At 39.8% G+C, this 27,676-nt stretch overlaps 1 protein-coding gene across 7 annotated transcripts in view; it reads left to right on the top strand.

The window, feature by feature from the left end:
* LOC309336529 (contactin-6-like) overlaps positions 1-27,676 on the top strand; it is a 193,849-nt gene that overhangs the window by 162,205 nt on the left and 3,968 nt on the right. For 4 of the 7 annotated variants that reach the window (XM_081852433.1, XM_081852432.1, XM_081852434.1 and 1 more), the window contains 9 exons: positions 5,258-5,433; positions 7,539-7,656; positions 8,847-9,005; positions 9,091-9,240; positions 11,370-11,440; positions 15,696-15,930; positions 16,267-16,382; positions 18,415-18,601; positions 23,622-23,734. In XM_081852433.1, the coding sequence (XP_081708559.1) occupies positions 5,258-5,433; positions 7,539-7,656; positions 8,847-9,005; positions 9,091-9,240; positions 11,370-11,440; positions 15,696-15,930; positions 16,267-16,382; positions 18,415-18,601; positions 23,622-23,734 (1,325 nt within the window). Of the gene's footprint in view, positions 1-5,257; positions 5,434-7,538; positions 7,657-8,846; positions 9,006-9,090; positions 9,241-11,369; positions 11,441-15,695; positions 15,931-16,266; positions 16,383-18,414; positions 18,602-20,797; positions 20,831-23,621; positions 23,735-27,676 lie in introns of those variants that run through there. The other 3 variants (XR_014154051.1, XR_014154052.1, XM_081852436.1) reach the window with 3 other exon arrangements.

Here is a 27,676-nt window from a genome sequence, read left to right as displayed (position 1 = left end):
GGGGGGGGGGGAGCGGATAAACCAGGGATATCCATTTTCTGATGAATAGCTCCTAGACATGAGGGGTGAATCCCACAATACACAACCACCACAAATCTGCCTGCCATGGCTTTCCCCTTTAATTTCAATGAAGGGAACGTTTCTGCTAGAGGTGCATTCCCATGCATGGTCGGAGGCTTTTTTCACTAATTCTCCATTCAGCCTGTTTCCCCACTCTCACACTATTCTCAAGGATGTACCCGCCATTTGGAGCAGCTCTTTAATGGGCAGGGCAGATTTCTGCACACAGGTAGTCTGTATCCAACCCATATCAATGAAGGTTTGGGCCAACATGAGCTATTCATCAGCTGATGTGACAACTATCTGTGTAGCAAAATATGGAGTGCCTGTGGACAGCCTTCTGTACAATAGCTTGTACTGTGCAGATAGGAAGCGTAGACATACAAGAACTCTGCAGCTCTGTAGCTATGGGTGAACTCTGGCTGCAGACGGGCTTAAAATACATCCTGTCATCTTTGTAATGGCTGCTGTGCCTGAAGATAGGAGAGTGGGGGCAGTTCATGGCTGCCAGCTAATAGAGATTTTCCTACAGCTCAAAAGATACAGAAGCATTCTTAAGGGCTTGGGTTAAGCCCCCAGTGATAAACCCATGAAGAGATTGTTTAAGTGCCAAGAAATGGCAGCTGTAGAGGGGCAACTTAAGTATTTGTGTGTGCTTTTTCCTCAATCTGATCTTGTTTGGCATTTTAAAATAATTGGTTTTCTCTACAGAAAGCTCTGCATTCTGACATTAAATTGTGACTATAACTGATGAGGAATGGGTTTTAGGGGCAAATTGCTTTACATGTAATTACCAGCCCTCTGCAAAAAAAGGGTGACACTAGATAACATTAACAGTGGTGGTATTTTGAAGAAATATGGAGTGGCCATTATAGCTTGTGATAACATAGTTGCGTGTCTCTCCCCGCCCACCTGCCAATATACACACTGATTAGTTTTATTTTTATAATGTCAAAATACTTTTACCTAGCCAGCAGCCATGTTACTGTAACACCAGCAGTCAAGTGAATTACATTTCACTTGGTTGTTACGAAAGTGGTAACAGTGCAGGTTGGATATCTTTTATAGCCTGGCTAGCATAGAGCAAAACTGCCCACATTTAAGCTGTAGCTGCGATCCAGGGAATGCTGCAGCTAAGTCCATTGACCAAGGAATTTTGTTGTTTCTTCTTATAATAAAAAAAAAGCCAGCTTCATTTTACTACTCTTCTACCCTGCATGCGTCCCAGTGCTGGACTGCAGGCTCATACAATGCATAAAAAGATAACACACAAAATGACACTAATGAGGGGAAATCCTACCCCCATACAGCTCAAACTAGAGTCAGGGCCAAAGGCCACATTCACATGGCAGTTTATTTTGCTTTCATGATTTTCCCTTGTTAGGTTTTACATTATATTTCTGGAATGATAGTGGAATATAGTGCAGGTCTAGTGCTCATTTCCATGTTATTTGCTTCCCGGGGGGCGGGGTCTATTCGCAAATAATATGAAAATGAGTACCAAACTTTTACTGGAAACAGTATTCTTCAGCCACTAAATGCCTGGGGAAACAGGAATCCTGAAAGTTAATAATGATGGAGACAGGAGCACCTCTCTAGGCATTCCACAACTACTTGGCTTTGGCCTTTGTTTTATACAATATGTGGTACTCATTGCTTAACATTTTCAAAAGAGTTGTCTCCCCTCCGTCCAGCAAACATAAGCAGTCTTTGTTGTTCCAAAAGTCAGAATATTTATTGGCATTATTTGACATGCCCTTCTTTGGCTGCAAACCCAATTCCCACGCAGCAGGAGGCCATCACCTCATTCACAGCCGTGCTAGGCATGGTGGCTGGGGCAGAGAGTAGGTGCCACCTCCAGTGTGGGGCTTTCTGTGGGCTGCTGCTAGCAGGAAGCTCACCAGCAGCAATCTCACCCACCTGCCCATTCAGCAGCAGATGGAAGCGTGATCTGCCTGGCATCGTTGCCAATAGATGGCAAGACTGGCAGAGAGAAACATCTCAGTCCAATCCAACCCCCTCCCAGTTCCTCTCACGTGCAAGGAGGAGGAGGAGAAGGTAGGGAGGGACAGTGGGATTGCTCTGTTACTCATTCCTTTTGAGATGGTCATGCCTGTTTCTTCAAGCACCGTAAATATGTTCAGCAATATACTGTATATATTTGCTGAAGTTAGAAAACTATCATTCAAACTTTAGTTTCCCTTTTTTCATCCAAACTTCAGTTTCCCTTTTTTTGTTAAATGTCTGTTATTCCCTAAGAAAACTGTTTGGGCCTTATAAAGTCAGCTAAGCAACAGATAATGTCTTGGTTTGTGTATATAACATCTTACCAGGAATTGTTTAAATATATGCATGCATTTATGCTTAGAATCTTTGTCTTATCCATTGGTGGCTCTAGCAACTTAATGTAGCAAACACTTTAATTTTAAATAGCACATAAAAACCAGTGAGAGATGTGCCATTGCAACAGTGTGCACACATGTATATTTTTGTTCAATAAAAAAAATCCAGCCCCAGATTATATGTGCAAGCAATTCTCTGCGCCCAAAGTTACTTGGATGCCTCCCAGCATTTAAAGATTCTGAAGTGTTGTATTTTTTCATATAGCGGACATGTACCCTAATTGTGAATGATGTGACAATTAAATTTTTCAAACGTAAAGAAAAGCCTTAATTTGACAATTGCAACATTTATTAAAAATCAAAATAACAACATGCTATCATAATGGTAGTGTTTGCAGGGAACATTTGTTTTGGTTCCCCTCTGGATAAGTTTTGGCTGTTCAATTATAGGCCTCATTGCTTCAGCATTATATTCAACTGAAATGTCAGAATTCCGAAAAGCATATCTAATGGGCAAATTAAGTTTATTGCTGCTTATTGAGTTGTTTATTCCTTATGATAAGAAGTCTTTATTATACCTCAAGTGCGCTGAGTGCATTGTCTATTTTTCTCTTTGGAAACGGGACATGCTCCATAATGCATGTCTGCAGTTAGTAAGCAAGACAGATAGATAATGGGAACGTGGGAGCTTTTAAGAGGCATTTAGAAAGATTTGAGATGGAAATCTTAAGGAAAACCTCATAAAGACAACAGCTTGCATCAAGAGAAACAAACATCTTAGCATCACTCATAGCACTTGATGTGATCTGGCTAGACTGATAGACCCAGAGAGACTGAGCATCAGCCTTCTATAAAATATGCTTTTTTGTTTTGCTAAGACTGCAAGAATGCACACGTAGACTCTGGATAATGCATGGCTGAACTGCTTAACAAAGCAGAACAATAGAACAAAATGGAACGATGGAGCTCAATGCACACATTGCAAGGCAGCGAGGAGTAAATGTGAGAGGCTCAGTAGGAATGAGCATGATAGCTGTGCTACCTCTGTTGTTGCTTCTGTTGCCCACATGGAGGGCATCTATGTAAAGTGGGGAGTTCTCCTGTACCTATGGACCCATCATTTTCCAATTCCAGAGGGCTATGGGAACAATGATTGGAGGGGGGGAGCTACTGCACACCCACACACCCACACACCCACACACATATTTACTCTTTTCTGAATTCCAACACCTGCATGGGGCTTAGGCTTCAGCATTTTGTGGGTTCTCATATTTCCCTTTTAAAAATTGTTTTTATTAGCAATTTCAACATAACAAAATATCAAAAAAGATCATACAGTATTCATTATTTGCCCCCCTTTTTCCCACCCCCATCAAACCCTCCCCCCCGAGACTTCCCTCAGCTCCTCTCTCTAATTTCTCAGCACATATTATTCTCTGCATGTTCTAAAACCATGTTATCAACCAATAAATTTGTGTATTTTATTCAAAACCTGCCAAGGAGTCCAGTTCATTTTGTTGCCTTTTTAGATAAATTGTAAAAAGCTCCCATTCTTCCTTAAAGTCACAGTTGTCCTTGTCCTGCAGTTTGTATGTCAATTTAGCCAGTGGGTCCTCATATTTCCATGTTGAGGTGTACTCAGAGTGTTGGAGCCAGGTATTAAGTGGGTACGTTGTGGCAAATGATATGTTGTGTTTCAGAATATGCTTAGATGCTTAAGAAGCTCTGCACCAAAAGTACAGTTACACAAAGGCAGGAAGGAAAGACCAAGTCCACAAGTACTGTGTTTGGAATCAGGGTTGACAGAAGCGTACAATTCATGTTCATGCATTTACATGGAGCTTTTGTTGTAGTTTTTAGGTTCAGGCTGCCTTGACCAGTTCATTCAAGATCCATCCTGATTTCTTTGTGCAAAGCTTATATGGTGATAGGGATGGCTAATTTGTCAATACTGGTTCCTTCTGTTATATAACAACAAGCACTCATTCATTTGCTTGTGGAGTGTTTACAATTTCTTCCTGCAATCATTCATCCCTCCTATACTTTTCTATACATTGCCCCACCCCTTTTCAACCCTGTGTGTGTGTGGATGTGGATGTTTTGCACTAAGGTATCACAGCCCTTTCATCCATTTGAAATGCACTAACCGAAAATTTCACTAGGTGCTTCAGTCCTTCCTACAAAATACCAATGCAGGCACCCAGAATGACAGATTTGGAGAGAAAAGCATTGCACTTTCTAGCCTGTCCCCCCAAAACATGCAGGATATATTATATCTCGATATTTTCTGACGAATTATTTCATACTTTCTACAACTTAGGAACAGTGGAGTCTGCTGTTTACTTTTTCCATTTTTCTAAAGACCTTAACGTTATTTTTAATCATAAAAAATACATCCCTTATATCTTCATTTCACACCTCTTTCTCCCTCCTAGCTACCAGTACTTAATTCATACAGTATTTATCATCTTGACTAAGCTTGATGTTGCTTTTTTTTTTGTATGCATATGATCCTCATGATTGTATAATGCTTTCATCAACAAAAGCTGTTTTTGCCTAAACTGCTTATAACAGGGAAGTTGTTATCTCTAATTTATCTGACAATCATGCCAATGAGAATGGAGGGGTTCAAAGCTCTAACTCATTCCCTTGTCCCTTAAGCAAACTGTAATTTTCGTTAATTAAGTGGCTGGGAGTGTAATCTAAATTACTTGAAAGGGTTTTTTTTCTTCTTTCAACCGATGCTTTTGGGGGTAAACACAAGTCCTTTGGGATCTTGGTAGTTCTTTCTAAAGTAACTGATTTTGTTGTAAACTACTGATGCAACCACAAATGGCTTATTCTGCCTTCAACAGAGAGGACTATCATTACTACTCCACCTTCCAATATGGATGTTACAGTTGGAGAAAGTGTAGTCTTGCCTTGTCAGGTATCCAAAGATCCATCTATCAAGGTTGCGTTTTCATGGTCATTCAATGGAGATGTTATAGATTTTAAAAGAAGAATGAGTCATTTTGAAAGAGCCGGAGGAGTAAGTTTTACAGACACTTCTTCATATAATCAATGTGTGTGTGTTTGTGTGTATTTAACCATTCATAAAGCACATGGGTCCCCTTGCCCTAAATTACATATTTTTGTAATATGCATTGGGAAATCATAAAGCTATGTCTGTTTAATTTGTGGCTAGTGTTGTTGTTTTGTTTTTGTCTCTGTGTTTAAAAAGATGATAGTTCTAAATCTGCATTACCATTTATGTCCATCGCTGAATAGTTGGTGATAAATGTGCAAGTGTGTCAGCACCAACCTGTGCTGTGCTATTCCTGCAATGGCTATGGATGCTTGTCCCTCAGTCCCTTGGTCCCTATTGGGCATGATTTGTCAGGGTAAGGCTCCTCAAAGTCTACAGTTAAGGCCAAATATTAAAACAGTAAGAAATAGCCACTAGGATATACATCCAAATCAGAAGGCTCCCAGCATGGTAGCTCTAACTTTTATATATATATATAAATATTTATTATGGTTTTGTATAATAAAACAAGTATTACAATCAAAAAAGAAACAACAGAAAAAGAAAAAGAACACAATAAAAACAACAGCGTAACAAACACAATGTATGACAATAAAAATAAAAAAGAACAAAAGTTAAAGAAAAAATAGTTTTTTGATTCTTGTCTTCATAACTCTCTTTCCTGACTTCCTCACATCTCCCTTTCCTGCGTTCCCCTTTATTCAATCAGATTTAGCAGCTCCTTACCCTTTTTCAAATCTTAATCAATATTATACATTCCAACCTATTATGTCTTCTATTTCCCCTTTCTCTTTAATACAATCTTGCAAATTCTTTATAACTTGATCCCTTATATCCATTATTTGGTTTCGACATAATTTTACTCTGGTCTTACCCTTTTTTTCCCCTTAAAACATTTTTACATATTTCTTTTTACTCTGTCACTGATGCCATATTATCTTTCTATCCAACATCACTTTAACATTCAAACATTTTACAATGTTTTTGGAGATATTCTTTGAACTTCTTCCAGTCCTCTTCCACCGACTCTTCTCCCAGGTCTCGAATTCTGCCAGTCATTTCTGCCAACTCCATATAGTCTATCCCAGCATGGTAGCTCTAACTAACAACAATCCCTAAAAGGGTTAACAACCTGGGTATCTGGAAATGTCTTTCCTACAACTGAGGATGAGTCCAAACTATATTTCTCGACTCACCAGAAGAAATGGAACATGTCCTTTCAAGTACGAGTGATAAAGACTTGTTCTACTGGAAATCTTCATATACTGCGTCACAAAAATGCACCTTACATATTTCTATGGGCATGCAGCTTCCTATGGCATTTTTTTCTGATGGTTAAAAGACTTGGGTTTAAGTCTTAGGTGACCAAAATAAGCTGCTGTCTGGGGCAAAAGACAAGGATGCACACACACACCCCAGCAATTTCATGTGCAGATGGCAATTGAACGTGGAGTTGAATATTCAACACTAGTGATCTGACAACTGTCCTCACCACACCTTAGAAAAGCAGGCTAGTTAATAGGGCATAGGGCAGGCTTGGTGGCATACAAATTTTGTATTCCAGTGCCTCATTGTCATTCACTACCACAGCATCAACTGCCTTGGGTGGCTGCCTCACTTTGTCTAATTTTAATACTACTACTACTACTACTACTACTACTACTACTAATAATAATAATAATAATAATAATAATTTATTTCTACCCCGCCCATCTGGCCGGGTTTCCCCAGCCACTCTGGGCGGCTTCCAACAGAAGGTTAAAAATACATTAAAATATCAGTCATTAAAAACTTCCCTAAACAGGGCTGCCTTCAGATGTCTTCTAAATGTCATATAGTTGTTTATTTCTTTGACATCTGATAGTAGCGCTCATGAAGTCTCCCAGTTCTGGTATCCTCCCACCAGAAGTGTTATTGCTTTATATTTTTGCTTTCAATGCTTGCTTTATTTGTGGAGGTGCATTAAAGGCATGTAAATGAAATAAACAGATGATAGCAGTATATGCTTGGACTTTAAAACGACGTATTTTATTAATGCTTCGCAAATTACAGAAATATCCACTATAGAAAATGCATTAGCTGTCTATTTCTCCTCTTCTTATCTCAAGGAATCAGTAGGGGACCTTATGATAAGAAACATTCAGTTAAATCATTCTGGGAAATACAGATGCACAGTACAAACAGCTATGGACAACCTATCTGAAACAGCAGAAATTATTGTAAGGGGTAAGTCTATTATCTATAAAATGCCAGCTAACTGTAACACAGGGAATGATATTATATGCATCAGCATCAGAGAAGAGGTTGAATGAAATGTAAATAACTCATGATCTACAGCTCAGATATGTTTCTTACCACCATATATTCCCATCAGAGTAAAATTTGCCCGGTGGGCATCTAAGCAACTCAAATGCAAACGCCGGCAGACATTATTTCTTCCTCACACTTTTTTCACACTCTAAAAATCTAGGATATATATGTCTATAGCATATCATAGCTGTTAAACCGAATCTATTATTTGCTCAATAATCTTGTTAGAGGAGAATGCTTAGTTTGTGCATCCTATATCATAAACAAATATATACCTCTAAGGTATGTTTGGATCTCAAACTTTCTTCATTTCAGTGCCCGCTTAAAAAATGTATTAGTTTTTCCAGGCAGCTGTAGAATACTCAACTTTAGTTAATCTTATTATTATTAGGAGTGTGAAAACCACACTGTGTTTTTAAAGCTTGGTGGTTGTGATTTGAATATTTTCCTGCTCTTTTCATTTCTTATAATTGGATTCAGGTGTGTGTTTTTTTAAATTTTGCAGGAACTGGCACATAGTCTTGTGTGCATCCCAACCTGAGATTGGGTGATGAAGGGCAGGTTAGAAATACAGGGTGGTATTTTACAAAGTTTTACTCAGAGTAGACCCATTCATATTAATGGATATGATGAACTTAGGCCCATTAATTCCAGTAGATCTGCTCTGAGAATAACATTGTAAGGGGTGGTGCTTGCACAGTATATGTGCTTTATAGGTTGACGTCAGACTTCTCAAGAGTTCCTCTCACAGGACACTCCTACTAGAGGGAGAAGCTAAGTAAAATAGGAAAATAAGTTTGGTGGCCTTTGGGGCCAGAGATGGCAGAGAACTATTTTGGATTATTAAGAAAGTGAAGAGAGAAGTATTTTGTATAGTTTAGGTTGTAATCTAGGAGGAATGGCTAGACAGACATCTGTGTTATGCTTTAAGCCATATGGCCTTACAGCAGGGGGTTAAACCAGCGGGTTACTTCACTTCTGATTTCTAAAAATATCTCTAATCAATCTAGTAGTAGATATCAAATGCACAACAGAGCCCTAAAGAGCCGCACCATTTCAAAGTATTCTGCTAAAGTAAATGTGCATTTTCTTCCTTTTTAAATAAGGCACTCCAGGTCCTCCCAAAGATGTTAACATTGAACATGTTTCCAGTACAACGGCAGTGCTAAACTGGAGACAAGGAACAGATAATAATAGTCCAATCCAAATATACACTATTCAGATAAGGACCCCTTTTTCAGTTGGGTGGCAAGCAGCTTCAACAGGTATACAGCCACATTTCTGACTTACATTCTATGCTATAGTTTCACATTCTTCCATCGCTAATCATTTTTTGCTTTTATGTTTTAGTTCCTGAAGTTATTAATGGAAGGACCCACACGGCAACAGTGGTTGATCTGAACCCTTGGGTTGAATATGAATTTCGTGTTGTGGCTGGCAATAGTATTGGGATTGGAGAGCCAAGCACACCATCTGAGCTACTAAGAACTAAAGCATCCAGTAGGTTTCCTGAAATTGTCTTGATGGGTTGAGAAACTCCTTAAAAAAATGTAACACTGTTCATTTCAAAAGTACAGTGGTACCTCGTGTTACATACGCCTCAGGTTACATACGCTTCAGGTTACAGACTCCGCTAACCCAGAAATAGTGCTTCAGGTTAAGAACTTTGCTTCAGGATGAGAACAGAAATCATGCTCCGGCAGCGCGGCAGCAGCAGGAGGCCCCATTAGCTAAAGTGGTGCTTCAGGTTAAGAACAGTTTCAGGTTAAGAACGGACCTCCGGAATGAATTAAGTACTTAACCCGAGGTACCACTGTAAGCCATAATGGCTCACCTCTACTGCTCAGTGATGTTGGCTTTGGAGATCGTTATTCAAATGTTACGTTCTTCTGTGTTTTGGTATCCCTGTTATAAGCTAAAAATTGGCTTGCAATTCAAAATATTGTGAGTGGGTTTTTTTTGTTTGTTTCTTTCTTTTTGCGGGAGGGTGGTGTCCAGGAACAATGGAAGGGTGTTTGACAGTAGCCTCTCCTCCCCCGATCTCTTATTCTGAAGGGGTTACCAATTGATTCCCAAGAGTCCAAGTGTGAAGGAAGAATGGCTGGATGCATCACCCCTTCCAGCCGATTAGCTTTTACTTCCTTAGGCATCAGTCCTGGGAGTAAGTCCCATTAAATGTAGAAGTCAGAAGGCAGTTCATCCCTGTTTTAATGATGCACAGAGCTTTTTATTGCTAAGTACTGGGAAAGCATAATTCTATCATTGTAAGATGAATGGATAAGGAAAGTATGTTTCTTATTATGCTGCACAGACTATTTTATACACTGTAGAATTCAAAACGATAGGGTTTACAAAGTTCCTTTAAACTTTGACCTTTCATAGACAGCTTCATGTGGCTTCGATATCCCCTCATTAGGACTGTCAAAATCTGTAGAGTAGACGATACAGAAATAGAACAGAGGCACTGGTGTTGTGTACAGGTTAAAGTATTGAACCAAAGAGTCCTGCAGATTTGGATAAACTCTACTCACTTCACTACTCAGATGCCCCATAGGCAAAAGGGAAACATTTCTGTTGTGCAGCTGGCTGCTAAGATTCTAGATTACTAATTAAAATCATCCTCAGAGTAACAGGTGTGGCAAATAAAGAGCAATGAAAGGGTGAATTAGAAAGTCTGTCTTATAAGGTCTACATTGCCAGCTAAAACTCGATCGAGCATTTGTAGATTCCTGGAGGCAAATGAGCCACTGCTCATTTCATTAAAATGGAGCTGAGAATTAATTGCGCTTCTGCCGATGCAGTTAACCGTAAATTTTCATCTGCTTCTCAACTATGACCCAGTTGAGGCTTTGTTGAGCAGTAGTATAAATTTCTTTCCCATGCAAATACAGTAAATACTGAACTCATTTAACACAAGCACTAATTGAGCATTAACTGGTTCATGGAACAGTGGAATGTTAGTTGAGCTTGGCTTGAAAGTCTCCTTTTAATTCTTCATTTAGTTAACCACCCCATTTCCTTTTCCTTCTTAAACTTTTGCAGATCTAACACAAATCAATTGAAGTGAACGGCAGCAATGAAAAAGGATAATGGCTGCCCCCCCATTCCCAAAATAATGTGTTATTTTCATGAATATGGCATATCTGAAAATAAAATAACTCAACAAAACAAGAAGTCAACGACCCTGTGTAGATTTCTAGTTGAGTCTATTATGGTCAGCCTACTACTAATTTAAAGTACTTAGTGGCTTACCACATAGATTGTTCCTGTGGCATTGCACATATCTAAGCCACTGCCAGCTTATCTCAAGATCCACTATAATGAGATGATCTATACAGGCACATTAGTTTTATCCCTATAGAATCCACTCCCCAAGTGTTGAGAGAACCCATAGCCCAGTTGAGAACTTATCTGTAGTTCAGCCATGGTCAGTTTTGGAACTTATCTGCATTGGTCCAGAGAGCAATGGAACCATTGCCAACCAGGATGCTAAACTTCGCTATTGACTTTGGATCTCATGTATTGATTTCTCTTTTCATATGGTCATTCAAAGAAGGATTTACAAAATTACGAATGCCTTTTTAATTTTGCAAATTTGTGATGTTTTGGTTTTTGCTTTACCCTCCTAGTTCCTACAGCAGCACCAGCAAATGTGAGTGGAGGTGGAGGAAGCCGGTCTGAGCTCGTCATAACATGGGAGGTAATTTGTAAATCAGCTTCAGCTCTTCAATATAATGAAGGGAGATTACAATACAGGTGTAGCAAAAGCAGGTTTGTTGCACCACTGGTAGCAATTTAGAGAAGTAAACTGTGAGCAGCATGTTATAAAGATGTTTAGAAGTCATCTGTAGCCCTCTTATCATCATTATGCAGAAGGCAGCTTAACACTCTAATCTGTTTGGGTATTTTGCACATTAAACATTCCACACAGTTTTGTTTGCATGTCTCTTGCTGTTGTTTTCTCCCATTTGGAATATTATGCTGCCAAGGCATACCCTGTCATGCATAAAAGGAGACATGGCCTTTCAGTATCAAATACCACTCAGTGTATGTTTAGAAGGCAAAATCAAATACCCAAAGGATAATTCATGCTGAAGGAAATAAGTTCAGTTGAAATCACTGAGACGTAGTTCCAACTAAGAGTGGCTTTGGAGGTAACTGGAGAAGTTCCCAAACCAAATGCACAATCACTTTTGCAGTCCAGAGGTGGATCTCCTTTTAATGTTCAAATGGGAATTGTCACAGACTATACCTAGGATGTGAGTACGCCCCCTTGAGCAAGTTTCACTTAAAACATTAGAAGGTACATGAATTACTGTTCACTTGGCCCAAAGCTAGTCTGACTATATGCATGCATGTCTTCTATTTATTTATAGGATTTCTCACCTGCCCTTTCTCACCCAGGGTGGGTTACGACAACGTAATACACAATTATACAAAAAAAGATAAAGTAGTTGCCATTATACAGTGAGTAACGCCATTCCATATTGAGCAGAATAGTGTTCCTTGAACAAAACAGGTTTATAACATTATGTGTGGCGTTGGAAAATGGATAAGGTTAAGTTTTCTTCATCATACTGAGAACCCAGGGATGTGTGTGAAGACGCCCAAGACCTCTCAAAGAAAGACACAGTTGACACCAATATTAGTTTAAGGTTATTGGCATAGTGTTGGCCACAACTTTATTGATTAGAGAATGTGAGTGGTTTGCTTAGGCATTGGTTCGACTAGCTGCACCTACATCTCCGGCAGGGCAGCACTGACAACTGGACACTGGCAGAAGTCAGTAAGGGTAAACAGACTGGGGGAGCACTGGTCTTACCACAGATGCAACCTCACCCCACAATGCTCCCCAGTGCTCTGGCGTGGCCCTAACCCCTGGAAGGGGATCGGACAAAAGCATGGCGAGCACCTGGATTCCTTTAACGGAATACCCTTTTGCGCATTGGAGGGGCAGGTGTGACAACCTCCCCTCCACTCCACATTGAACCAATGCCTCACCGTCAAACCTTACAAAGTTGTGATGATTTGCTACGCGGCAGGCGAAACCCAAGTGGCACCAGCCAATCAGCCAAATGGGAAAATTCCTACCGGGCCCCTGTCCCAAAAACATACGACCCATAACGGCATAGCAAGGTCATATTGAACCCTAAATATAGGGAGGGTGGGCAGGTGATCCAGTGCACGGGGCGAAAAGAGGAAGCTCAACACAACGTCCCTCAGTTAATGCATGAAACGATCCCATTGGCCAGAATTACCCCAGCAACCGAGGGACCACCAATCGGGTTGTTGTGGCTATCCAATCACTCCCACCCACAACAGCAGTGAGGTCAGTCTTGATGATCTCACCACAACGCGTGCTGTCTGGGAGGAGGACACGATTTATCATGTAATGGTGGGAGATTTTCTGTATAGACAAATGAAAGTACTTCTTCAAACAGCACATAACTAAACTATAGATTTCAAAATGGCAAGATGATCAACATGGATGGCTTTAAAAGGGGATTTAACCAAATTAACTGAGGCGAGGGTCACCAGTGGCTATTGGTCACGCTCATGGTTTGTGTGTGAATACCAGTTGCTGGGGAACACAAGACAGGAGAGTCCTGTAGCCATCATGTTCTGGCTATGGGAACCTTATAAGCCTCTAGTTGCTTCTGAAATAGGATGATGGCCTAGGCATACCTTTGGAGTGATTCAGTAGGGCTCTTCTTATGTCAAGTTTTTTAAGCCAGAAAATTGACTACACTAAATATAGTAAAAGGAGATGATAAATACTTGAGTTTCCAACCTAAGAGGTTTTTTCTGCAAGTATTTTTTTCCCCAAAGTTAAAGAAAAAGAACACTCTTCATTGCAAAATGTGTAAATTGGCACAAATAAAGTGACAAACTCTTTCTTTTTCTGTCCGTAGTTCACTTATGCTGCCCTCACTCTCGGAATTTACTTTACAAAGATGGGTATGGCAAGAGTCCAGTGCATCATTTGAGCTGTGTTCTTTTAACAAACAGCTGCATTACACCCCACTTTCTGAGAGAAAATGTTTTTCTGTCAGCATGTGACAGGGAACATGTAAAATGTGCTAGTCCTTTATTCCCATTGACTTGACAACTGACAGTCGCTTTCTGTGCATCACTCTAGAAAAAGAGACCAGGAACAAAGAGAGTATTTTGACTTATTAGGGAGAGAAAGGAAAAGAGCTTAGGCAAGAAGATGGACTTTTGGGGTTTCAGAAAGATTTCCAGAAATGACAAAAAAGACTCTCTCTCTTTAGCATTCAGTAATTTTTGTACCTTTCGGTTTAAAGGAATATGAATACCGAAAAATTGTGCCACATTATAAATTATGGGTATTTTTTTTTAAATGTATTTCCCAGAGTACACTGCAGCATTTCTTTTATCATATTTCTCTAACTGCTAAGCTAGAAAAGTGACTCAGAGCACATGCTAGTTTCAAAAATTCTGCACATTAACTGGATTTTAACACTTGAGTTTTTATTTTGCAAAACAGAACACCACAATTCTGCTTTACTGAGATTAATTGATCAACCAGCCAGGATAAATTCAACATTACAGGAGCATCTCCCCAAAATTAAATAATCCAGCAAGTAGTATGAGACATTAGGTAGATGGACAGATGATAGATATGCACATTTCCTGTCTCTCTAATATCAATCACCGCTATATATTGCAAGTCTGAACAAAGAACAGCAGCAAAAAACCACAAAGGTGTGATTACTTTTCTGGTATGTCGAGTAAATAAATAAATATTACTGCTGTATACTCACTTATTGTCACAAGGGTAAGCAGTGAATGCTAAAAGCAATTAAAAAAACAAACAAACATTCTATCTATGCATTTAGCTACTTCCATCCATATCCAATTCTCAATGGCATAGTATTGCTACTTTCTTACTGTGATAATCCAATCTCAGTGCTTTATTGTATCATTGTATATTGATCCCCATGAACATACCTTCGTATTCCGCAGTATCTATATGAACCCTAGTGATGATTAGTTCCTCTAATTTATTTCGGGATTCACCAACTTAGTTGGCTTTTAATGTTCTTCCTCTACCTTTGAAGCAGTGGTTCCTTTGAAGTGATTATGGATATGATGTTTTACTAAAGAGCACAGATGAAGCCTTAATGGCTCCAATATTCCACCAGTGTTTCTTTTTCCATAAAGTACGTATAAGGAAAAGGACGCCCTCATGAAAATAATATCAACATAGTCACCAGTGCATATTTTTTCCATTTGGTTTATTAAGAGAAATATTGCTTTGGCCAGACTTACAGATAGAAACATGGCAATGTTGAAACTATAGAATGTTGAAACTACAAAAAATAATACTGGTTATATTCTTGTGACACACACTAAACTTACATGCAAATCTCGGGGCACTATGATCTGGGAAATGGCAATGGGAAAATGATTAACCCTTTCCCCAGACCTGCCAATTTGGACTGCATTCCTATGTGAGCTTTTAGTAAAATAGAAATACCAGGAGGTCCATTCATGAATCTAGTGTGCCTCATGTAGCATGGCCCAAAGTTGCAATCACCAAGTTGGTGCACACTTATATAGCAATAGTCACTTCCATTCTGTTGTCATTCTTTAAAAATTAGCAATTCAGCACTCCAAAGGGTGTGTAGGACGGTGGAAAATCAAAAGCAAACTAAGATGATAATGAAATGAGTCTAATTTTTAAAATGTAGTGCATGCTTTTTAATGCTGCTGATTAGGTCTTTTGTTTCTAAATTGATTGCCTGAATTGATTTATTTTTATTGTTATTTTCAATATTAAATTGACTGATGGAGCAAACATTATGATCTTCTTGGAAGCACAGTCAACCAAATCAATACAACTAAAATATACTGATAGAGAGAAGATTCAATTAAAACAGCATATACAGTGCTTGCAAGTGGTTACTGATTGATTTTTATGCCTCTTGCAGTCAGTTCCTGAGGAACTACAATACGGGGAAGGTTTTGGCTACATTATTATGTTCCGGCCTCTGGGCTCTGCAAGCTGGACAAAGGCAGTGGTTGCCTCAGTGGAGGCATCCAAATACATCTATAGAAATGAAAGCATCACACCCTTATTCCCTTTTGAAGTGAAAGTGGGAGTCTTCAATCACGAAGGAGTAGGCGCAATGAGCCCAATATATATTGTGTACTCTGGAGAAGACGGTAAGCAAAATCATCCATGTCTTACCATTTATGACACTGTTGGGTCTTCTTACTTTGGTGTAACTGATATCCGAACCATATTGTGAAGTGTTTGACATCACATCCTAGACAGTGGCATGGATGCATTGCTGTGCAATAATGTCATGGTGGTTCAATAGCTAAATTCACTACATCATAAGAAGTTGGGTGCCACAGGAAGTCTTTAGTTGTGAGAGATCAGTCTTTTCATGATTTCTGCAGATTTATAATCCCTTCTGTTTATTTTTCATCATAACAACTTGGTATTACATTGTGGTCTCTAAATGTGTGTTTTCTGTGCCACTATTGCTCTCCCAGAGCCACAGATAGCACCAACTGGAACCATTGTACAAAGTTTCTCAGCCTCAGAAATAGAAGTCTCTTGGAATCCTGTTGTGTGGAACAGACATACTGGAAGGGTTCTTGGCTATGAGGTGGGACACTTCATATTAGATTTTTGTAGTCAAATATAGCTGGTTCATTGATTTTATATATATATATATATATATATATATATATATATATATATATATATATATATAAAACCTTACCCTTCTGTTCCTTTTTCTTTTTGCCCCACAGTTCCCTAGGTTCTACTGTAACCTTTTCTGTTCACTTGGTGTATGCCAACATTTCACATCCATTCTTTCTTGTCCCTCTCAGCTTCCAGCCTCCCAGTCAAGCTCCACTTTTAACTGCCATTTTCCTGATTTTCAAGATCGTTTCATCCCATTATTCTATTTGACTCCTCCTTTCCAGCACACCATCTTCTCTGCTATTTCATTAATAGCCTTTCTGGTTTCCTGCCTCCTGAGCATCAGCATTCTTGCAACACAACTTTCCAACCTCAACCTCTCCTGCTTTTGTATACATATCCTTTAGTCTAATGCCTTGCATGTGGTTATTTGCAGACAGATTGGTCTCCTTTCAACTCTGAATAAGATTCTGGGGTTGTTGTTTTTTTAGACAAACTTGCCCTGTGCAATTAGAATCTCTGTAAATATTCCATGGGGACGCGGGTGGAGCTGTGGGTTAAACCACAGAGCCTAGGACTTGCTGATCAGAAGGTCGGAGGTTCGAATCCCCATGACGGGGTGAGCCCCCATTGCTTGGTCCCTGCTCCTGCCAACCTAGCAGTTCGAAAGCACATCAAAAGTGAAAGTAGATAAATAGGTACCACTCCAGTGGGAAGGTAAACAGCGTTTCTGTGTGCTGCTCTGGTTTCACCAGACCAGAAGCAGTTTAGTCATGCTGGCCACATGACCCGAAAGATATACGCCTGCTCCCTCGGGCAATAAAGCAAGATGAGCACCGCAACCCCAGAGTCAGCCATGACTGGACCTAATGGTCAGGGGTCCCTTTACCTTTACCTTTAAATATTCCATGATTCACTGGAGGGCAGCTTACAGATTGGCAATGGGAGGCAGCAAATTGCACTGTCTGTGCATTCTATTATCTCAAACCAGATAAACAATTTTCTTTCTTAGATTCCTTCCTTTAATAGCTTTTAATAGCTATGGGTTGCACCCAATGTTGTCGTAGCACTCATGGAATTATTACCCTCTCTCTTGTATCCCCATTCCCCCCCACCCCAAGGCGGGGGGAGCTGTTCTGCAGGGTTTGTGGAAAGATAGTTTGCAGGTTTGCAAACCTTGACTTCGCACACAAAAAGGGCCCAAAAGGTCCAATTTCTGTTCTTATCCTGAAGCAAAGTTCTTAACCTGAAGCACTATTTCTGGGTTTGCGGAGTCTGTAACCGGAAGCATATGTAACCCGAGGTACCACTGTAGTAGTGAATGGGCTCTCCATGCAGGAGGTCTCAAGTTCAATCCCTGGCATCTCCAGGTAGGATTGGGAGGTATTCTTGTCTAAAGTTCTGGAGAGCTGCTGTCAGGGTCTCCCTCAGTATAAGGCAGCTTCCTATGTTCCCAAGCCTACTGAAACCTCCTCTTGTGTGGGGATGGTGCCACTGTAACTACATTTGCTGCTGAACCTCAGAGTGGATGGTCTAGTTCAGAAAGCACATGCTCTTCCACATCAAACAACTGTTAGAGCTCAAAGGGAGGCCTAAGTCAATAGTTATTGAATTGTAACTACATGGGCAAGAAACATAATAATTAAGATCTCTCTAGGAATCCTCTTTCATTTCATTTCTTTTTCCTTTTTCCTTCATGGTTTAATTATAGATCGACAAGCTCTTAAGCATTACTCACCTTATCAAAGTTTCCCCTTTGGATAGCTATAAAAGGAAAGGAGTCCTAATTTGTTTATGTGTAGGTTTTTTTCCCCCTGGTTTGTATTCAGGATGCAAGAAATGCTATAAATATTCATGCCTGCTTTTATATCCTGACAGCTTCAATTACAAAATCAGCTGTCCCTCTTGAAGCATTACTTGTCTACTTGTCTTCTTTCCAATCAAGGTTGTAATTGGAGAAAAAGCAATGAACCCTTGCTCTTAAACTTTAGGTCTTGTACTGGACGGACGACTCAAAGGATTCTGCAACTGGCAAAGTCAGAGTCAACGGCAACATCACGGCCAAAAATATCACCAGCCTCAGGGCCAATACAATGTATTTTGCCACAGTGAAGGCTTTCAACACAGCTGGGACTGGACCATCCAGTGTCCCCGTTAACGTCACTACAAAAAAAGCACGTGAGTATCTTAAACAGCCAATGACTTTTTTTAAAAAAGCACAAGTGCACTTGACTCACAGTAACCTGCTGCAGCACAACTTTGCCTAGTAGAAAAGCATCATAAAGTTCCACAACTAGTATGTCTGTCCTATATTTCAAAAGGAAGTGATGATATTGGATGCTGAACTACAATAACTGATAAAGTTGCCACCTTTTTTAAAAAAATGCAGTGCTTAAGTACTGCATGGGTATTGGAAATATGTCTGTGTGTTACTAAGTGAAAAGTCCTCCCCAATTCAGAGACTGATTGGGCACCCAGCTTTCCCAACACGATTAAAGCAATAATCGCAAGCAGTACACCAGTCAGTTCACTTCACCACATGAAGTAAACCACGCAATTTACAAAATTTCAAAGGGATTAATGTGGGTCACCATGAAGTGCCCAGCCCACCATATTTCTTTGCTCTCCAAGTGCTACCCTTCCTTCCTGGAAGTACAGGCAGCTGTGCAAGGCAGACCCGTAAGAAAGCAACACCTTGGATTGGGAGACAACCAACTCAGATGAAAATGGCAGGCACCTCTGTCTGTTTCGAGTCGTGGACTAATTGTCAACAGCTCCTGTCTAGGAAATGAGTTGCCACAGGTCTGCAGTTTCTCTACAAGATTTATTGCAAATGCTCTCTACAGATGCACCTCTGGGGAGGTGGGGGACTGATTGTGTCATGAACTGTACTTTTCGAAAGCATGGGGCAGAATACTCTTCCATTCTTCTCTTGCACAACTCTCATTGAGGGCTACCTTTTGTTACAAAATTCCTGCATGGAAGATATGTGCACTTAACAGCAGTGGCAGACTAGGGGGGTCTCATAATACAGCAGTGCCCTGCACAACACCAACATTTGGCGCACACACCCTGCTTCTCATGCTCCATTCTCAATAATAATTGCAGCATCCTCTGTGGTGCCGCCCAATGCTCAGCACCCAGTGTGACCAAACTGGTCGTGCTCCCCTAAATCCACCTCTGCTAACGGTAAGCAGTTCTAAATCAATGAATTAAGTCCAGTCCTTTTAATAGAATCTAGTACAGGGGTTAGCAACCTTTTTCAGCCATGGGCCGTTCCACTGTCCCTCAGACCATGTGGTGGGCTGGACTATATTTTGAAAAAAATATATGAACAAATTCCTATGCCCCACAAATAACCCAGAGATGCATTTTAAATAAAAGCACACATTCTACTCATGTAAAAACACCAGGCAGGCCCCACAAATAACCCAGAGATGTATTTTGAATAAAAGGACACATTCTACTCATGTAGAAACATGCTGATTGAGAAGGCGGTTGGGCCGCATCCAGCCCATGGGCCTTAGGTTGCCTACCCATGATCTAGTATGTGTATCATTTGATGGATTTTGTTACTTGTTTGGGAAATACTCCTTTTGTCATTTTGAAGGCTTGATCACATTTACAGCTGGAATTTCTACTAACCTTCAGTTGAACAAGGTGCATGTAACATTAGAAATTTCAGCACCTTAAGAATAGCAGGAAAAAGAAAAGGGTGAGGATATGAGATGGTCCTTTTGTTTGTTCTTCCTTTCCATTGTTAAAAATGGAGGAAAATAACATTTTAGCTCAACGAGCGTGGCTGCTTCATTATAGCACTACTGCAGAAAATCTATAGTTCATCAATGGGTTAGAAGTGTTCTACACTCATTCATTTCAATAGGCCTTTGTGCACCTGAATGCTGGATTGTTTTTATTGGGTTTAATGAGTATATATCTGTTTTCAGTTTCTCCCAGTAGTGCCAGACAAAAGCCTGGTACAACCTGTAACTTCAAAATAGTGTGGAAAGAGAATATCCTAGGAGCCAAGAAGAATCACATCACATTTGAACTGTGATGTATTGTGAGGAGTCTAAACTGACATACCTTAAAATTCCAGAGGAAAAATTAGAATATGGTGTAAATATTCCCTCAGTTTCCCTCTTTGATTAAGCATCATTGGAAATGCATGAGAGCTGGAATGGTGTTCATAGTCCTCTGTGAAAATATCTCAATGTTCTCCACCTATCTTCCATTGATTTGATGAGCCTACTATTCATCCTTCTCATTCAAAATCACCTTGGGCTTACAAGAAATAGTGAGTCCCCAGTAATACCTTTTAATTAACTGGAACATCACCTTGCCCTTTTTCGTTTAACTCTTTCTCCTTTTTAGGTTACGTATGGAGAGGTGGCCACTAATGCACAGGTAAAGGGTGTTTTGTGGTTATTCATTTTTAATGCATGCAGAATCCTTATAAACACTCTTCTGCATAGTGCACATCAAAGAGGGAGTGGACGGGATGAGGACTTCAAACACTTTCCATATCTTACACTCAGTGATAGAAGAGAATATAGAATTTGGGTGGAGGAAGTATCATAAAAATGGGGGGAAACAACAAATCCATAAAATGGGTGGGATTCAGAGTCTCCATGAGCAAATGCTGCTTCTGGGGTGCTTCAACAGAGGAAAGTAGGGGGTATAAGTGATTTTTCATTGATTCTTTCTTCCCCCTGCAGCCCCCTGTATGTCCAGAAAAACTGTTCTGTGGGGTTGGAGGATACTATGGAACAGTGTGGGAGGTGATACCCTCCTCCCTGGCCCAGCCCTATCATTGGGCAGAATGAGATGGCCACCTCAGGAAACTCAATTTGACATCAGGAAAGGGCAAGAAATTGTGATTTTTACATTTATTATTATTATATTCTCACTCCCAGATGCAACCCATTGCATTTTAGTAAGGCCATGGAAGTGAGAATCAGACCAAAAAACATCAAACTATTAACAACAACAACAACACAACTAATGGATTTTACTTGTGGACTAACTTGCATAGTAAAGTGAACTATTCATTGTTTCAATTTCACCTTTTCTAGCTTTATATTTTTAGACTGCATCTTAAATACACTTGCTAGTAAATCAGCCTATTGAACACAGCAGGACTTGCTTTTTAGGAAGCATGCATAGGATTGTGCTGTTAGTCTTTCACAGGTATATGAAGTGTACCTCTCATACAAGATGGTACCTGAAATTGCAGTAGACTCATTAACAAGGTCATCTGTTGCATCACAATCCTTCTATTGGATAGTTAAGTTCAGTATAACATAGTAGAATGTAATATAGTCCTCTCCAGAAAGAACTATATCCTCACATGTTCATGGATGCATTGATGGGAGAGTTGTGTGGGAATGGGACAATGTGGACCATCTGTTAATCTCATGCAGTCTGATCTTCTTCCTGTCTTTTGAACTGCACATATTCAGCAGGGAGAACCTACACACCTCTAGCTGAATACACAATTAAGGTTCATCTGCACAATTGGGATCCTAATTACATGGAGAACACCTGAATGCATATTGGTGGGCAGGCCATCTACCAAATGCAAGGAAGTTGGGAGGGTGGAGCTAGAATAGATGGAGGAAAATTTCTGAAGAGGACTTGATGAAATAAAATTAGGCATCTTGAGGGAAGCTTGTCATTGGCTTAAATGCCAGCTATAGAAGGCTCAAATACAGTTCCACACAGTTCTATCTTCCTACTTCACAGAACAATGATGTGTGGGAATGTGCACCATATAACTTTGGAGATAGTAAGAAATCTGGTTATACTTTGTATATTTTTTTCCAGCTGTGAACTTGTGGTCAGTCTTTATATGGACAAAAAGAAACTGTTTCAATTACCTTTAATCATTTGCTTAGTTGTTTCTCATCAAAACTCTTCTGTGTCTTTTTAAATAAAATCAGATCAGAGCTAAGAAATATGTCTAGAATTTTCCAACTATCTTTGTGAAATAAATATTTATGGAATAAGATATATTTATGCCTTTCCACTTATGCAGGCATGTACTGTAGATAAAATATTTCACCAGTTGGCAGTGGCTACCCAGTAAGAGTCTTGTCTCAGTAGCCCTTGAACCAAGACCCCAAGAAACGGCACACACAGGGCATTCAAAACTTGAGGAATTTTTTTTTACCAGAGTCAGGCCTGGAAATGAGCAACGGGTACTCAAAGGACTAAACAAGCCCCTCTCCATCTCTGTTGAAGTCTGACCTGAAGAAGAGTTCCTGGCTTCAAATCATCTGTTCCAGATGCCTCAACTGTCCCTACCACCCTACTAGTTTTCCCTGAAACCAACAACCCTGCCCTGCGCCCACCCACAACAGGCACTTCTGTTCACTAGAATGGGAGAAGATTTTGGTTTCCTCCACAATTTGTAGCAAGCCTGCATGGTTTATAGCCCACCAATCATGCTCAGATTGAAACATGGACATGCAGTTTAGATCACATGTGTACAACCTTTCCAGGCATGATTTGTTCCAGCTTGCTTTCTCACCCCCCTTTTTATTTTTTTAGTGAGGTGGTTTAATTGACTCCTCTTATCTGTTCTTTCTAAAAGACATTCCTTGAGAAAAAGATGACAACCTCCATATACCTATGGGAGAGGCCACCTTCCCTCCCTCCGCATATGGCACCCCTGAAAACCAACTAGGGACATTTTACAGAAAAAGATAGGGTACCCACATAGGCATATGAGGGTTGGCATCTATTTCACTATACAATTCCCAGGACGGGGAAGCACATCATAATATATTGCCACTTGTGGGGTTTTATGAGTCAAATGTTTTTGGTGAGTGTGGCAAGCATCACATTCCCTAGCTGGTTTGAGCTGCATGGTACATCCCAGGCCAATGATTGTGGAATAACTGTGGAACTTTTAATGAAATATCTTCCCAGCATCTGGGTGCAAAAGCATACAGCTAACCAGATTGTGGGCTCTATTAATAATGTAATTTGTTAATACAGTTTTTTGATCAGTGGGTTCTGTTCTTCCCCGCCTGTTATGAATAGAATTTGCTTCACATAGGAAAGGCGATTGCAATAAGAGTCTTTAAATAGTTACTTTGAGTTTGAATCAGTCATATCTGAGTACTTTTCATGTTAACAGTTTGTGCAGCTTCTGTCTGGAAATGATGCATATTGTCCTTATCTTTTATTAAAGCCCCAAGTCAACGCCCAGCCAACATTGCCTGGAAACTGACAAATTCGAAGATATGCTTGAACTGGGAGCATGTGAAAACAATGGAAAATGAGTCTGAAGTACTAGGCTACAAAGTAAGTATGTTAAACATAGGAACTCCTGTGAGTGGCTGTATTTTAAGTAAAGTATTGCTATTTTTTATTTGGATCTAAAAATCAATTATATTGCTTCATCAGCTTATTAAGTGAAATGTATTCAAGTACAGAGCATGTGCCATGTTTGATGGGCACTCAGATAATAAAAGTGGACTATCCTGAGATCCCAGAGAATCTAGATACATGACTCTGTAGTCAGTGCAGAAAACTGTTTTCACATGAGACATAAGTGGTGAACATAAATACAAAATGTCAATGAGTCTTATGCAAATCATGCTGCCACAAATGTTATTTTTGAAATGGAAAATATCATTCCAAAGACTATGGTATATGCAGAGGCTTTAACCACAATGGAGATGACTGACCACAATTTAAATTAAGAACCAAAAGGCTGTTCTTCATCATCACATCTATACATCGAAGATCAGGCAGATATCCTATGTCATAGGTTTCATTGAGGTGAATCTATGAGGCTGTACCAGTTCTCCAGATTACGAGTTTAACTTGACCAAGTGGCCTTCTATATCCCCCTCCAAAAAAATCCATCACTGCTCCATGTAGAAAACTAGAATAGTAAAGGTAGGCTAGAACCCTTTCCCCTGAGAATCTAGTTCTCTACATATATAAGTTGTTTGTTTGTTTCTGGAACATACATATGCACCCCACTCTGCCATCTAAGGCTGCAATGAGAACTTGGCAACATATTAATATTAATAATAATAATAATAATAATAATAATAATAATAATAATAATAAATAATACCCCACCCATCTGGCTGGGTTTCCCAAGGAAACACAAGAGGAGTTGTAAATTCCTGATTTTCTCTACAGTTTAGTAGTCCGTGGTTTTATGGATTGTATTGTATATTATTGCATTATTGTATTATGAACCATGCTATGATCCTAAATGGATTAAGGGCAGTCTATAAGAGAATCCTATAAGTAAGTCAGTTCAAAATAACAGGATCTTTATCACGTGACTCTTTATCTTGTTAGTCATGTTAGTCAAACTGGGTTGAGAGCCATCAAATATAAGAAGGGAAGTGTGCTGAGGAAACAACTGACCCATTTCTCTGACTCTGATACATGACTATTACCTGCAGTTGCCATGTGGAGATGTACTATGGAAAGGGAGGGAATAAGGAAGGGTATAGTTTCTATTTCTGCCTCCTCTCTTGAATTAGATGGACTGGTTATAGGCTCGCTTCGCACATCAGGTTCAACCATGCCTAAGACATGGTTTAATGATCACCTGCAGATAATCAAAGTGACCATGGCTTGTTTTTTCATACTTTGCCCTCCCTCCACGCCACCTACTTCATACCTTCAGCTGTTTCTCCATCCAACATGGCTTAAGCCTTTGTGGTAGCATCTGCTAGCATTGCCTAATCCAATAGAATCATAGAATTGTAGAGTTGGAAGGGACCCTGAGAGTCATGTAATCCAAAGCCCTACATTGCAAGAATCTCAACTAAAGCATCCATGGCACATGGTCATCCAACCTCTACTTAAAAACCTCTAAGGAAAGAGAGTCCACAGCCTCACAAGGGAGCCCATTCCACTGTTATTACTGTCAGAAAGTTCATGCTGATGTCTAGTCTTCTTTCTTGTAACTTGAAACCATTGGTTCAGGTCCTGCCCTCTGGAGCAGAAGAAACAAGCTTGCTCCATCTTCCATGTGACAGCCCTTTAGGTTTTTGAAGATGGCTATCATATCTCCTCTTTCCCAGACAAAAGATACCCAACTGCCTTAACAATTTCTCCTAAGTTTGGTTTCCAGATGCTTGATCATCTTGATTGCCCTCCTCTACACATGTTCCAGCTTGTCCATATTCTTCTTAAATTGTAGCACCCCAAATTGGACACACTACTCCGTATGTGATTTGACCATGGCAGAATAGAGTGGTATTATTACTTTCCTTGATACGAAAACTATACTTCTGTTGATGCAACCTATAATAGCATTAGCTTTTTTTGCTGTATCACACTGTCTACTCGTGTAAGTTAATGGTCTACTAAGACCCCTAGATCCTTTTCAGTAAGTCAGGTGTCTCTCATCTTGTATTTGTGCAGCTGGTTCTTCCTGCCTAAGTTTAGAATCTTATATTTTTCCCTACTGAAATTAATTTTGTTAGTTTGAGCCCAGTTCTCCCATCTGTTAAGTTCATACTGAATTCCGATTCTGTATTCTGTGGCATTAACTACCAAATGAATTTGGTGTCATCTGCAAATTCATTTAAAGTAGATACGTGTTCCCTTACTACCTCTTTTCAAATCTTGGGCTGCAGCTTCCTCCTTGCACCGTTTATTCTGTTATCACCAGGTTGGGCATTGCTTTCCTTTTGGATGAAGAGGCAAAGTAGGTGTTGAGCAGTTCCACCTTCTCTCTGTCACCCATTAACATTTCTCCATCTTCTTCATGCAGAGGACCTACTACTTGCTTGTTGTTCCCTCTTGTTTCAAACATAGTTGGATAAACCTTTTAATATTATTTTTAACCTCTCTGGCAAAATTCAGCACATTCTGAATTTTGGCCCACCTGACCTTCTCCCTGCAACTGTTGGCTACTTGTGTATACTATTTCTTCATGATTTCCCTTTCTTCCATCTCTTATACATGTCCTTCTTAAATCTCAGCTTATCTGTAAACTCCTTATGCAGACACAGATGCCTCCCATTTTTCTTGTTGGAATTGCCTGCATTTCTGCTCTCAATAGTTCAGCTTTAAGAAACTCTCATCATTTTGGGCTCTCTTCTCTTTCAGTATTTCTGACCATGAGATCTCACCCAGTAGTTCCATTAAGATTTTTAAAATCAGCCTTCTTATAGTCCAGAATGCATGTCCGACTTCACTCAGCTTTTCCTTGCCTCTGTATAATGCAGTGGTTTTCAAAGGGTGTAGTGTGTCACACTGGTGAGGCAGGGGAGGATGGCAAGTGTGGTTGGAAGATTCAAGGATAATCAAATAAACGTTTGAACATTTCAGTGTAATATAGTATAAATTTGTTTTTATTTGTAAAATATGAATAGAAAACTTTTCAAAATGAGAGCAAGAGCATCAAGTGATACCACAAGCTCACATCTCTCATTGAGTTTGTATACATACTTAAGGTACATATGTAAGAGACTTGGTTATAATTCTATTTTGGGAATGATTCATGTTTTATACTTTCTGGATGTCCAATTATATTACAAAGTAGTGATGTTCTGTGTTATAAATCAAGCACTGTTGGAGTTGTTTCTTTTGGTTTTCCAATATATTTCTTATCCTTAAAAAATCCAAACTGGTGTGGCCCAAACAATTTTTTTTTTCTGATAGTGTGGCCCAGAGGAAAAAAGTTTGAGAACCACAGGTGTAATGAAACCCAAGAAGACATGATCACTTCCTCCAAAAGTTTCCAGTAGTTCCACTTTGTCAAACAGTTTCTCCCTGTTGGTGAGGACCAGGTCGAAGAGAGATCACGCCCTTGTTGTTTATTCCACCTTCCATAAAATGGAATTGTCAGCTAGGCAACTGAGAAATGGTCTGTCACCATATCCCTCTCTACAGGGCAGCTGTGAGATCAATAAATAAGTTGGCTTTATGCCTCCTTTGTTTAATCCTTAGTCACAACATAAAAATTTGACCATGGTGCCATTATCAAACAACTGGTTCCCCCATTCATTCTGACTCTCTACTACTTTGCAAATAGTATTCATGTATCTGGCCCCTTGAAATATAGGTATTTAGCTGAGCTGGTGCTAGCTTGAATGAAATATTATTTGGGGGGAACGTAAGCCCTACCCCACATAATTGATCACAAGATGGTCACACACACCACTGATCACACACACCATTTGAATGACAATGGCCATTAACTTTGGGGGGGGTGCCCCTGAAACATTTTATGTGTGGGTTCAAAGGGACCTTGGCCCCTAGGAG

This window comes from Podarcis erhardii, assembly GCF_964252035.2.
Source record: "Podarcis erhardii genome assembly, chromosome: 2".
NCBI classification, from domain to species: domain Eukaryota; kingdom Metazoa; phylum Chordata; class Lepidosauria; order Squamata; family Lacertidae; genus Podarcis; species Podarcis erhardii.
Note: the sequence above shows the minus strand (reverse complement) of the source record. Positions and strands in the feature narration are given on the sequence as shown.